Source organism: Gossypium hirsutum, chromosome D05 (genome assembly GCF_007990345.1).
Source record: "Gossypium hirsutum isolate 1008001.06 chromosome D05, Gossypium_hirsutum_v2.1, whole genome shotgun sequence".
Lineage (NCBI taxonomy): Eukaryota > Viridiplantae > Streptophyta > Magnoliopsida > Malvales > Malvaceae > Gossypium > Gossypium hirsutum.
Window position 1 is genome coordinate 8,174,343 of NC_053441.1, and position 14,385 is coordinate 8,188,727.

The 14,385-nt window shown below is 32.4% G+C and overlaps 1 protein-coding gene across 1 annotated transcript; it reads left to right on the plus strand.

The window, feature by feature from the left end:
* Positions 1-11,580: 11,580 nt before the first annotated feature.
* LOC107906172 (3-ketoacyl-CoA synthase 12-like) lies at positions 11,581-13,266 on the plus strand. The gene has a single exon (NM_001398373.1). The coding sequence runs from the start codon at positions 11,645-11,647 to the stop codon at positions 13,046-13,048; it is 1,404 nt and encodes a 467-aa protein (NP_001385302.1). The 5' UTR covers positions 11,581-11,644; the 3' UTR covers positions 13,049-13,266.
* The last annotated feature ends 1,119 nt before the right edge of the window (positions 13,267-14,385 follow it).

The window sequence follows — 14,385 nt, forward strand, 5'->3', positions numbered from 1 at the left end:
GAGATGCATCCCTAGGGAGCTGAATGACAGATTAATGGGGGAATTTACTGATAGCGAAATCATTGAGGCTTTTAGCCAAATGGACCCTAGAAAAGCCCCGGGTACTGACGGGTTGTCTGGAATTTTTTATAAAGAAAATTGGGAGGTAGTGGGGAAGGACATTATTAAACTGTGTCATAATATTCTTGGGGGATAAAAATGTGGATTGTTTAAATGATACTATTATTGTCTTAATCCTTAAAATTAAAGATCCTGGGATATACTAATTTTAGACCCATTAGCCTGTGCAGAGTGGTGTACAAGATTGTTGCTAAAGTGCTGGCAAACCGTCTGAAAGAAACTCTCCCTTTCTGCATTAGTCAAAATCAGAGCGCCTTTGTTCCGGGGAGGATGATTCACGACAACATTTTGATCGCACAGGAGCTTGTCCACTATCTCCAAAGTGCTAAGAATGGGCCAAACAAAGGTTTCGTTATCAAGCTTGACATGAGCAAAGCTTACGACAGGGTTGAGTGGACTTTCATTGAAGAGGTGATGAAAAAAATGGGTTACGTGACAGAGTGGGTGACCAAAATTATGAGTTGCGTCAGATCGGTTCGTTACGTGGTCAAATGTAACTCTGTTCTTTCCGAGACTATTGTGCCGGAAAGAGGCCTAAGACAGGGAGATCCTCTTTCTCCTTACCTCTTTTTATTTTGCATGGAAACTTTTTCTAAAATGTTAAAACAGGCTCAAAATAATAATATGATTAAGGGTATTCGGGCCAGCAGAAATGGTCCCCGTGTTAACCATCTTTTTTTTTGCTGATGATGCGCTCCTTTTTATTCGGAATAAAAAAAGAGACATGGAGGAATTTGTCAATATTATTGCTAATTTTACCCGGGTTTCTGGTCAAGAGGTTAACAAGGATAAATCTATGATTATGTTTAGCCCAAAAACCCTTGAATCCCAAAAACATTTGTTTAGTTCTATGTTTGGAATGCGCACTGTTGATAAACTTGATAGTTATTTGGGCTTACCTTTACCTGTTAGCAGAAAGAGATCTGGGGCTTTTTCAAACATTATCAATAGGTGTACGTGCAGAGTGAAGAGTTGGTCAAAGCATTTACTGTCCTATAGTGGGAAAGAAGTTTTCATTAAGGCGATCATGCAGGCCATTCCGACTTATGCCTTCTCAATTTTCCTGGCCCCAAAAGGTATTATCGAGGATCTTCAATCGCAAATGAGTCGGATGTGGTGGGCTCATAAAGAAAATAATCGTGGATGGGCTATGATGGCGTGGGAAAAACTCTGTCACCCAAAGGTTATGGGAGGGCTTGGCTTTCAGGACTTGCACCTCTTTAATTTGGCTTTATTGGGCAGACAGGTCTGGAGGCTCATGACTCATAAGGATACGCTGTGCTTCAAAGTATTAAGCGCCAAGTATTTCCCGGAGGGGGATGTTTTTAGATACAAGAAGGGGGACAATCCTTTTTTCACCTGGTCGAGCATTGCCAAAGCGGCGGATGAGCTAAAGGACGGCTTCATATGGCAAGTGGGTGATGGCGAAACCATTGATATCTGTCGGGACCATTGGGGGAGGGAAGGTATTAAGGGTGAGTCTGTGTGTCGGTCTCCTTTCAAGGATAATGAGAGAAAAGTCAAGGATCTGTGGGACCACAGAGATGGGCGGTGGAATAGGGAGAGGGTCCATGAGTTATATGGTGATTTTTTGGGGGACTGCATTTGTAATTTGACCATTCCTCGTAATGGTGTCAAAGATACAAGAACATGGATACAAAACCCGCATAGGATCTACACGACCAAGTCGGCTTACTCATGGATGATTCTTAAGAAGGTCGGTTTTGGCCCCCATAGATTTTTGTGGGGAGCTATTTGGAAACTTAAAATGCTCCCAAAGGTCAAAATTTTCAGCTGGAGAGTTGGTCATAATATTCTGCCTACACTCGATAATATTGCTCGCATTCGTCAGGGGTTAAATAACATCTGCCCGAGGTGTAACAACAGTGAAGAAACTCTGATTCATGTTATGAAAGACTGTCCAAAGGCGCGTGAAATTCTTGTTGCTGGGGGTTTGAATAATAGTCTGCTTGACAGGAACTACATCAACTGTATCGACTGGCTTGAGGATGCTTTTAGGGTGATGGATAATAAGGCTGCGGCTGATTTTTTAACTTTGCTTTGGAACAGTTGGAATGACAGAAATAATATGGTGTTTAAAGGGAAAATGGATGCTCCGGTGATGATATGGGAAAGAGCGCAAATGTTAAGCAAAGATTTCAGAATTTACAATCTTACTGAACCTGCTGTCTTGTCTACGAACCGAATTAATAGAAAATGGAAAAAACCCCCAGTTGGCAGTACTAAAATTAATGTGGACGCTACTATTTCTAACGGGTGCAGAGGAGTAGGCGCGGTCGCTAGAGATCACGATGGTTTTGTAATTAGGGGTTGCTATAATTTCAAGGATAAGGCGATGGATATTACCTGGGCAGAGTTGGATGCTTTTAAAGAGGGATTAAAGCTGGCAGAGAGATTAAAAATCGACAGATTAATTATGGAATCAGATAGTGCCATGCTGGTCAACGCGGTCAAAAAGAGAAGGACGGATATTTCTATTTTGGGCCAGTGCGTTAGGAAAGAGTGTGACGTTTTTAGTAACTTTGAATCAGTCCAAGTAAATTGGATTAATCGGAATAGCAATTACGCAGCAGATTCTTTGTGTAATTTAGCTATTAGGAATAAAAATGATTTGTATTTTGATATGGAGTATCCTTCAGATATCCATAACATTATTATTCAAGATGTTATTAATGAAGGTTGACCCGTTGGGTTGTTTTTCGTTCAAAAAAAAGGTAGGAGAAAGGTCAGTCCAAAGCTCAGCTAATGGACCGTGTGCCTATGTCTCAGGGTTATGGACCTCTGCTCTTTGTCCCTGCCTTGACATAGGCCGGTTTTTCCTTCGCTAGGTCCATCAAATCATACAAATAGTACCGAAATTCGAAGTTTATTTTTAATTGTTATTGTAAGATGATTGTGTGAATTAAAAAAAATAATTTTCAAATGTAATTGCTTGAGTATATTACATGTGCATTCAATTTTGAGTTAAATGTTTTGACTCTTCTGATTTATTTTTGTCATTAATTAGGAATAATAATAATAATAATAATAATGGTAGTTTTTCTTTAAATAATTACGGGTCATAAATAAAAGAAGCCATTTATTTTAGAGTTCATCATTCTTAAAATGTACAACAAAAATTACTTTATGTAAAGCTCCCAACTTGTTGCTTAAACGGACAATTTCATTGTATTAGAGTTTATGCAACGAAGGTTGTTAATGCAGTTGTTACCTAAACTTAAAAGCGATGCTGATTTCTTTCTCTTCTTTTTAATAATGTGATGTTGCCAGTAATAATATTTATTGTTAAATGTAACATTTATTTAAAAAGAATACAATATTTTTTATAGTTATTGCAACATTATGTTGTTGTTGCTTAAAAAAAACACGAACACTTTTACTTTTTAAATAATGATAATTTATTCTAAGGTTGCTATTAGTGTTTTATGCAACACAACATTTATATGAAAGAAAATGCAACATTTTTTTACAATTGTTGTAACTCTAAAAGTAAAATCATTGTCTTTTTCATTTTAAATGACGATTATTTCAGACAATAATCTTTTATAATTAAATGTATCATCTATTTAAAAAAAAATAACCAACACTTGTTGATACTTATTAAAACTTTATGCGATGGTTGCCTAAACTTTATAGAATAAAATTATTTGAGTTTAAATTACAATTACTTAAAATGATACAATTAACATTTTTTTTAAATTCTATATCTCACCTTTCATCCTAAAAAACAAAGTTTTTTAAATGAATAACTCTTTTGTGCAAAGATGGGATTCAAATTCCATCAATAGCAATTTTATTATTTTAATGATATTTTTAACGCAACGAATCATAATTATCGAAGCGTACATTTTGATTGGGGTGAAGTTCTTGATCTATCGGATCTTTATGTACCAAAGAAATGAAAAAGTTGGGAAATTAATAGGGATCACGACTAGCGTAGAGTTGGCACAATAGGGAAAAGAAAATGCATGTGAAACATTCATTGCATGCGGACATTTTGCCATCAACGCCAACTACTAGTTGCGATTTCTATTATTCAATCAACATAACCACCTATACAAGTTGAGTTGATTATTTATCTCTACTAAATTATAGAGTCATGTTTTAAATTTTAAATTATATTTTAAGTAAGTTTTTTAGAATTGAACTGATGGCCAAACTGATCTAACCACTTGTTTTTTTTTTAATGGAAAATCAGTTCAACCGTTTTTTTTTAAACTTGGTTTAACTAGTTTATATTGGTTCGTAGGTCAATTGGTCTAATGCCTCTCTCCGAATTGATATTTCAATCGGTTCAAACAACCATAACTCTAAGTTTCTACATTTTGTAAATTTAGAATTTAGTCCACTTACTTTTATTTTCAAGAATTTAACATCTCTACATTTTTATTTATAAACCTACTTTCAAATTATATATAATCACGTAACATTTTGATTGAAAAGTTCAAGATATTAACTATTTGAACTAATTAATTAAATTATAAAAATATTAAACTAATTGATAATATTATAAAACTATAGAGACTAAATTATGTTGGAAATTAAATTATAAGGATTAAATTTTAAATTTAAGTATATTAGAAAGACCAAAACTGAAAATTAACTACTTTTATAAAATATAAAAAAAGCACGATAGGTGTGTGTCATGTAACACCCCATATCCGACCTGATCGCCGAGTCTGAGCTACAAAGTGTCACATTCATTGCCAAAGTAACTATGACCAAATTAAATACAATTCATATCATTATACATGCAAATACGAGTAATATAAGCAAGTAATACGATAAATAATCATTCTTGGGTCTTATACGAGCTTATGAAAGCTCTAATGCTAACCCAAGATCAATTTAGGATTGAATTGTAAAGAATTCAAATTATAAGGTTGATATTGCAACGTAAGGGAATTCCTCGTCACATCGTGACATACTGTTTTGGCCTCGTCAAGACGATGGAGTCTCTCGTCGTGCCGAGACATACTATTTTGGCCTCGTCGAGACGACAGAGTCTCTCTTCATGTCGTGGCATACTATTTTGGCCTTGTCAAGATGACGGTGTCTTTCGTCACGCCGTGACATTATAAGTCATTTCTCGTCGCAACGACATATATTTGACGTCACGATGTCACTTATTGTTTCTGCAATTCCTAATTGAATTTCAACCTGTAAATATCCAAATTAACTTATGTGCATAAACATACCATTCTTTTAGCCAAATAATGCAATTTACCTGGAATAATAATGCTTTAATCAACTATACACTAATGATAAATTACATATAAGTTCATCAACTTTAAGGCTTCAAACATACTTCCTATGCACAAGTACCATTTGCAAATACATCTTTTATACAATACTAAACCACAAAATAAACTTTATACAATTTTTAGTAAATTGAGTCATAAATAATTATTAGAAGTAATTATGAGTTTAGTTAAGTGCTTAATTAGATATTAATTAGGTGAATTTAGCCTAATTTAAAGTAATTAGGAAAAAAGGATCAAATTGAATAAAGAATGAAAGCCTAATTATAGATTAAAAGAAAGTAAAAAGGGCTAAAATGGGAATTAAGCCATTTATATGAAATGAGTGGCATATATGCATTAAAATCTAAGATTTTATTTAAGTTATACATAAATATTATATATTTAATTATTATAATTATTAACCATTATTATGGTCTTATATTATTAATATTATTATTACTATTATTATTATTATTATTAAATAAAGTAAATGGTAGACAATTATATGGTAATAAAATATACATGTGTAAAAATTATATTTGTACATTTGTAAACTAAACACATAAATTACTTATAATTTAAGTATGAAGATATTTTATAGTTAATTATTAATTGTATTAATTAAGTTATAAGATTTTTTTTGTGATAAATAAACTAAATGATGACAAATGTATGGTATAGATGATATTGTACATTTATAAATAAAATATATATGTACATTTGTAATATTATTATTTGTTGTTAAATAGATTTTTATTGAATAAATAAGATAATTGACAAATAAATGGTATAAAATTTATACAAGTGTAATAAAATAAATATGTACAAATGTAATTAAACAATTGGTTTACTTAATATTTAAGCATAAGATATTTTATATTGATATTATATTAATTATTTAGTAATTAAAAACAATAAAGCAAATAAAATAAAGTAAAAGAAAGAAAACAAAAATAAAAGGGAAAACTAGGGATTTGAAGCTTAAAGTTTAATTGGTAAGCTAAATTAAGTCCTTTTTCTTATAAATTTGATGTTTTTGGAATCCTAGAGTGAAATGCTTTTGGATTTAAGTTAAAAATTTGGAAGTTAATAGATTTTTTAGTAGGGTTTATGTTGAATAAATTGTTGAATTAGGAATTTAAATGATTGAATTTCTAGTTAGAATTGATAAAAGGATTAAATTGTGAAGTAAGGTATAAGTTTTATGTTGTAGGGACGAAATTGAGGAAAATTGGAAATTACTAAAATTTGCTGAAAATTTGGTAGTTAAATTTGAGTTTAGATAAAATTTGAATAGAAATAGAGTGTGAATTAAATTAGAAAAATAGATAAATCTAGGGGTGAGCATTCGATCAAATCGAATCGAATCGAATCGAATCGAAAATTTTCGAGTTAATCGAGTTTTCGAATCTCATTTTATCATCCTAACTTTATTTGAAGTTTTCTCGAATCGAGTCGAGTGAGATGGAATTCGAATCGAATCGAATCGAATCAATTTGTTCGAGTTAAATTTTAAAAAATAATTTTGAGTCCTTGTAACCATTGTCACCCATCGTAATAAAATTTGACCACCTTAATCAAAATTTTTATTAACTTTCATGTTTATCAATCATAATCGAGCATATGACCAATTATACACAAATCATTCATATATTTTCCAATTTTCCTCGTCCTTCTCTCCATTTCACATCCTTAATATGTATAACACACTTAAACAACAATATCTATACTTTCACTATTTTCCTGTATGTAAATTCAAACTATTTGTCTGAGTCAGAGTTACTAATTTATTTATATCTTGAGATACCGAGCTCCAAATTAAGATCCGTTAATTTTCCCCAAAACTAGACTCACATATCTTCTTACCATAAAATTTTTAGAATTTTTTCTTAGCCAATAAGTACAGTTTATTCTTTAAAGTTTCCCCTAATTTACTGCTCGACAGTTCTGACCTTTCTTCACTAAAAATTAATTATTTCATAGTACATAATTCGGATAATGTTCTCGTTTGTTTATTTTGAAAATAGACTCATTCAGGATTCTAAAAATATAAATTTTATATCATAATTATTTTTTTACAATTTTCAATGATTTTACAAAGTCAGAACAGGGGATTTCAAAATCATTCTAGCCCTATCTCACTAAAATTCAAATATCTCATAATATAAAACTCTTTTGCCTGCTCTGTCTCTTTTATGTGAAAATAGGCTCATTCAGCTTTAATTTCATATATTATTCAGACTCTAATTCAATTTCCACCATTTTTGGTGATTTTTCAAAGTTACACAACTGTTGCTGTCTAAACTGTTTTGTTGCTAAATGTACTCTTTCATAATTTCACTTTTTCTCACTTTTCCCTTTTTTAATGATCAAAGTCAATTTCTCGTCTTTCTTGATTTATAATAACACATTTAACTTGTTTAACACACACATTATTCAATTTAGTCCAAAAATCATACTTTAAAAAAATTACTTTTTTACCCCTAAAGTTTCACAAAATTACGATTTTGCCTCTAGGCTCGTAAAATAATTTTTATTCAATTTTATTGCATTTTAGGCCTAGCAGAACCATTTTCATAACTATAGCAGCCCACAATTATCACTTATTCACACACTTGTGACATATTTTATAACTTTTACAAATTAATCCTTTTAGGCATTTTCATCGAAAATCACGTAGTAAAAGACGTTCATCACACTCCAAACATTCATATTCTTCCATAAAACATCAAAATACATGCATATCATTCATGGGTAAATTTTTAAACACAAACCCTAGTTCAAAATAATGGTAAAAATAGGTAAATCTTGTTACGGGGATTTCAAAAACGTAAAAATCATTAAAAACGGGGCTATAACGGACTTACAATCGAGCTTGGAAGCTTGAAAAACCCTAGCCATGGTTTCTCAATGCAATTTTCGGCCTAGGGGTTGAAGATGGACAAAAATTGACTTTTAATTTTGTTTTTAATTCATTTTAATAACTAAATGACCAAAATGCCCTTAATGAAAAACTTTGGAAACATGCCTAACCATATCCATTTTTGTCCACCAACTTAACCAATGGTCTAATTACCGTATAAGGACCTCCAATTTAAAATTTCATAACAATTGGACACCTCTAACATGTAGATCTCAACTTTTGCACTTTTTACAATTTAGTCCTTTTGACTAAATTGAGTGCCCAAACGTTAAAATTTTTGAACGAAATTTTCACAAAATCATTTTATGAAATTTTAAACCATAAAAATATAATAAAAATAAATTTTATCCATGTCAGATTTGTCCTGAAACCACTATTTTGACTAGGCCCAAAATCGGGTTGTTACACACACGGCTTGAGACACGGGCGTGTCTCCAAACCGTGTGAGTCACACGGCCTGGCCACATGGCCGTGTGGCCCCTGCAGTGTTGAAAATTTTAAATATGTTCAAATTTTTTTTGAGTTTTCGACTTAGTCCCTATTTGTTTCTAATGCGTAGTTTGGGCCTAGAGGGTTCATTTAAGGGACAATATGTATAATTTTGATTGGTTTCTAATATGAATGCTAGATGAAATAAAACGTCTGGTAATTAATTTGTAAACACTGGTAATGCTCTATAACCCTGTTCCAACGACAAATTCGGGTTAGGGGTGTTACACAAAAGCTCGCATCACTCATTGTCAACTCTTGCCTTTCCTCTCCCTTTCGACAGTCTTGCGTCATTTTTAACTACGAGTAATAATTTGGAAATAATATAATATCAAATTCCATCAAAATCACATTCAATTACAAAGTCATACATATTTGCAACTTATTCAATTTAGTCCCTAAAACCGGGACTAACATAATTTTCAATATAAAGCTTTAGATTACAATCCGATTTCACAATTACTCATTAGGGATCTCCTATTTCTTATTCCTACTAACAATTTTACATTTTATTCAATTTAATGCCTAATATACAAAACTATCAATTAAGTTTTACAATTTAGTCCTTTTCTTAAACTAAGTTTAACTTCTACCAATTTAACACAAAATTCATCCATTTCTCAACAATGGTAACTTTCTAAAACTTTAACAATTTTACAAATTGGTATATGGGCTAGCTAAATCAAACTCCCATAATCTCAAAAATATAAAAATTACAAGAAAATGACTTAATTCAACTTACCAAATTGTTGGCCAAAGTTTACGATTTTTGAAGCTTGCCTTTGAGTCTTTCTCTCAAATATTTCGGTGGTTTTTGGGAAGGAAGATTACAACCTCCACTAATGTTTTCTTTATATATAAAAAAAATTAAGCTTACTTAGCCATTTTTATTCATTAATTAAACTTAATTTAATTTATAATCTAATCTTAATAATCCATCAGTACCCGTCTGATTGAAAACATTGGTTTAAATATCATTTTAGTCCTTGATATAATTGTCATTTAAGTCCTCAAGCTTTATTTTTAAGTAAAAAGTTTATAGCGATTGGACTTTAGAATTTAGTCATTGGACCCTAATTAATCATAATTTTGACTAAATTGACTATCCAAAATTTAATTCACCTATTTATTAAATCCGTAAATATTATTTATTATTTATAAACTCGATTTACAAAAACGTGATCTTGAAATTATATTTTTTCGACACCACTAAAATTAGATTTTTACATATCATATGTCAGCATGAGAAAAATAAATTATAAGATTTTATTGGTCACACGGTGTTTCATATTTGATTATATGATTGTAACAAAAATATTTCAGCAGTGGGAAGTAGATGGATGGTATTGCCTTTCAAGCAACAGTGGCAATCCCAAATGTTTAATTTTTTTTAGCTAGTTTCATTACAATATTAAGAGAATGTGATATGTAAAGAAATACAAAAGCTCTAATTAAACAAGTACTAGCCAAATGTTTGAAATGAAACGTTGGTTTAGCAATCTGCCGCATAATAATTTAAGGGACCATATGAATCATTCACGGGCCCCGTTGAGCCCGAAAGATAAGTTTAATCAAGATACTGCTATTAATTAGCCGACCATATTTGTGGGCTCTGAGGCTTTGATACCCTGTAAATAAAAATTCATAAAATGATCGCCTTAAAAGATTTTTTAAATTTTTTATATTATGCATGTTTGTGATTATTCCTCTTAATAATATTATTTTTAAACTTTCTTAATGTAGCTTACCATGTCAATTTATTATATATTATATTCCTTATTAGATCCAGTTGCATACATCCCCAATTAATGCCTGCAACAAGTTATCTATACAGTCTCTTTCGGTTGTCTTTGAACTTTTTTATTCTTTTTTCTGCATAACAAATTTTGTTATCGTAAGACTTCAGCCAATTTGTCTATTCCTTAATATAAAAATTAGTAAAAGAAGAAGAAGAAAACTTCACTAGGAAAATTATAATATTACCATATGTATTTTAATAATATTAAAATTTTCTAGAGATTTTAAAAACATTTATAAAATATTGTTATTCTGCACAAGAAAAGTTATCCTAATGATTGTCAAAATTTTATTTATTTTTTAAACTTTACATAAATGTACATAAAGATTCAAAAATTGAGACGTATAGAAATGTTTAAACAATATTAAAAAATGTTACTGCATTAATATTTGAACTGAAGAACATGGAAAATGAGGCAGGCGTGAAAAGAAGAGCTCATCCTTCTCAAATGTAAATCGTCTTTCCATGCAGACAATGATATAATTTCGTAGACTAAATAGCCCCGTCTCCCTATAATCTATGTATATCTTTATTTGCCAGCCTCACCGTTTTTAAATGCGGATGACCAACCGAACTGGTTAAAGCTGCTAACTGTGAACTATAATGGCATTTCCATTTGCGTGTACTGGACTTCATCAGAGATTGGAACGCTTTGCTGACTCAAATGGAATAAAAATTAATCAGCTAGAAAAATATAGTTGGCCAAGGTTGGCACATGGCAGTGTTTTATTTTCTTTGCTTTCTATTATCTCACATGATGCAGAGCTCGCTAAAGGGGTGGGTGACTGTATCTCGACTTTGTAATAAAGATTGATAAGGAACTACACGCAAATTCGGTTGGTGGGTGTTGACTGTTGAGTGATAGCAATGGGTCTTTAAGCATTTTCACATGTCCAAACTCCAACTCATTCGGGGTGGAGGACGGGGTCCGGTGGGAGAGTCTCCTTTATAAGGCTTTCATTATTTTGATCTCTATCGGCTCAATCGATCTTACCAAGTATAGCTTTTTTCTTTTGCCTTTTTGTCATTTCCCTTAATTAATTGTCTCTTATGGAGCTGTTCTCTTTTTTGTTGATAATTCCAATTTTCTATCTTCTCTTCAAAATATGGAATTGGATTAATGACGTGAGGGACCAACAATGTTACATTTTGGATTACCAATGCTACAAGCCCAGTGATGATAGGATGGTGGGGACTGAGTTCAGCGGGGAATTGATAAAGAGGAACAAGAATCTCGGACTCAACGAGTACAAGTTCTTGCTGAAAGCCATTGTCAGTTCAGGCATCGGAGAACAAACCTACGCCCCAAGGATCATTTTTTCCGGGAGAGAAGAGAGCCCGAAACTGGAAGATGGGATCTTGGAAATGGAAGAGTTTTTTCACGATAGCATCGAGAAGGTGTTATCAAGGGCAGGCATATCCCCTCAAGAAATCGATCTCTTAGTCGTCAATGTCTCCATGTTATCCGCAGTTCCTTCTTTGTGTTCTCGGATCATAAACCACTTCAAAATGAGACCAGACATCAAGTCTTTTAACTTAACTGGAATGGGGTGTAGTGCTAGTCTGATTTCTCTTGACATTGTTCGCAATGTCTTCAAGTCTTACAAGAACAAGTTCGCATTGCTTGTGACTTCGGAATCGTTGAGTCCGAATTGGTATGCCGGCAACGATAGATCGATGATTCTTTCCAATTGTTTGTTTCGTTCGGGTGGCTGCGCAGTACTTTTGACGAACAACAAGTCCTTGAAGCATCGAGCAATGTTCAAATTGAAATGCTTGGTGAGAACACATCATGGAGCCAAAGATGAGTCGTATGGTTGTTGTATCCAAAGGGAAGATGATAAAGGAAAGATGGGATTTCACCTTAGCAAAAGCCTTCCCAAAGCCGCAACTCGTTCTTTCGTCGATAATTTGAGGGTCATCACCCCAAAGATCCTGCCTGTTAGGGAACTAGTCCGCTTCATGGCAGTTTCACTCCTTAAAAAATGGAACGTCGTCCGCCATGGTTCTTCCCACAAGGGAGCTTCTCAAGGACCAATCAAAGCTGGGGTGAACTTCAAGAGTGGGGTGGACCATTTCTGCATTCACACAGGAGGGAAAGCAGTGATAGATGGGATCGGAATAAGCCTTGATTTGACCGAGTATGATTTGGAGCCGGCTAGGATGACACTGCATCGATTTGGCAACACATCGGCAAGTAGCCTGTGGTATGTTTTGGCATACATGGAAGCCAAAAAGAGGCTGAAGAAAGGGGATAAGGTGTTGATGATAAGCTTTGGTGCTGGCTTTAAATGCAACAGTTGTTTGTGGGAGGTTGTAAGGGATTTAGGAGATGGGAATGTATGGAAAGATGAAATTTACATGTACCCACCAAAGACATTGGTTAATCCTTACATGGAAAAGTTTGGCTGGATTCAAGATGAAGATCCTAGCACCTTCAATCCCGGAGATTAAAAGTCTAGAAAGGTAAAAATAAAATATCTAAATGTATACAGTTAAGTTCTTAAGATTGTTAAATCCCAAAGTGGATTCATAAACAATAAGTTGGGCAGCTTTCGGTGATGAGAAGTGTGCCCTTTTTTATTAATAATTGGTAATCCTTTATTTATTGTTGAATTTCGAGGGAAATTAAAAAGGAATCAGGTTTACAGTTGAAGAGATTTTCAAATCAATGCTCTTGTTCTTCGAGGGACTAAGTTGTTAACATTTAAACAAATCACAAATCTTGACCTAATCTCAATCAAGAGGAAAATATTTTGTCCTTGATTTGACTCTGTTGACTATAATAATCATATTTAAGATTTTTTTTTGTGATTATTTTTTTCAACAATATTACACTTTTAGAATATTTATAAGTTTAATTTCATATTAGGGTTGCAGTTAAGAAAAAACTTAATTTTAAAAATTTGTTATGAGTATTATTAAAAAAAAAGTGTTATGAGAAAATGTCGTGAAAATTAGATTATTATTTCATATACCATTGCCGAGTTTTTTTAACTCTATAAACAATATTTAAAGACGATCATGTGTCTTATTTATATATTTTTTACTTTTCAAATATAAATAAAAAAACAATTGTTATTTTGTTAATTCTAAGCTTAGTGAATACATTTTTCTAACCATAAATTGGAAACAAAGTTTTCAATTTATATTTTAGAATTAATTGTACTACACATCTTTAAATTAATATACTAATTTTAAATTGGTTTTGAAACTTCAAGATGATCTAATTATACACCCAAACTATGGGTGTTATATCAATCAAGTCTCTGGCGTTTGAACAAGACGAAATTCTACTACACTCATCCGGACGAAGTGCACAAAATAGAATGTGCATTGTCTGTATTGAGTTGATCATTCTTTTTCTATCTTCCTCATTTAATTCCTTCTTGCCTTTTGGAACTAAAAGCTCTCCTTTTTGTCTGAGTGGTATGGGAGGACTGTCCATGGTAATGTCTCATATGACAAGATTATTTGTTTGGATGAACAACATCATCATTGTCTTCCAATAAAAATAGTTAGCACCATTGAAATAAGGAGGTTTAGAGATAGATTGAGACTCATCAAAGAAAATTGACCTGAAAGTAGACGTTATTGTTGTAGGATGAGTTAATGATCGTTTGAGCTTCCCCAAGGATCTTCTCTTGGTTGTTAAACTGTCTTTAGAGACTAGTTTTGTTATTAATTGTTAGCTCGATAATTCAACTCGAAATCACCAAAATGGGGAAGAATTGGCCTTTTAAAAATTTGTGGTTGCTAAGAAAAGGATAGAAACAATGAACACTTCAATT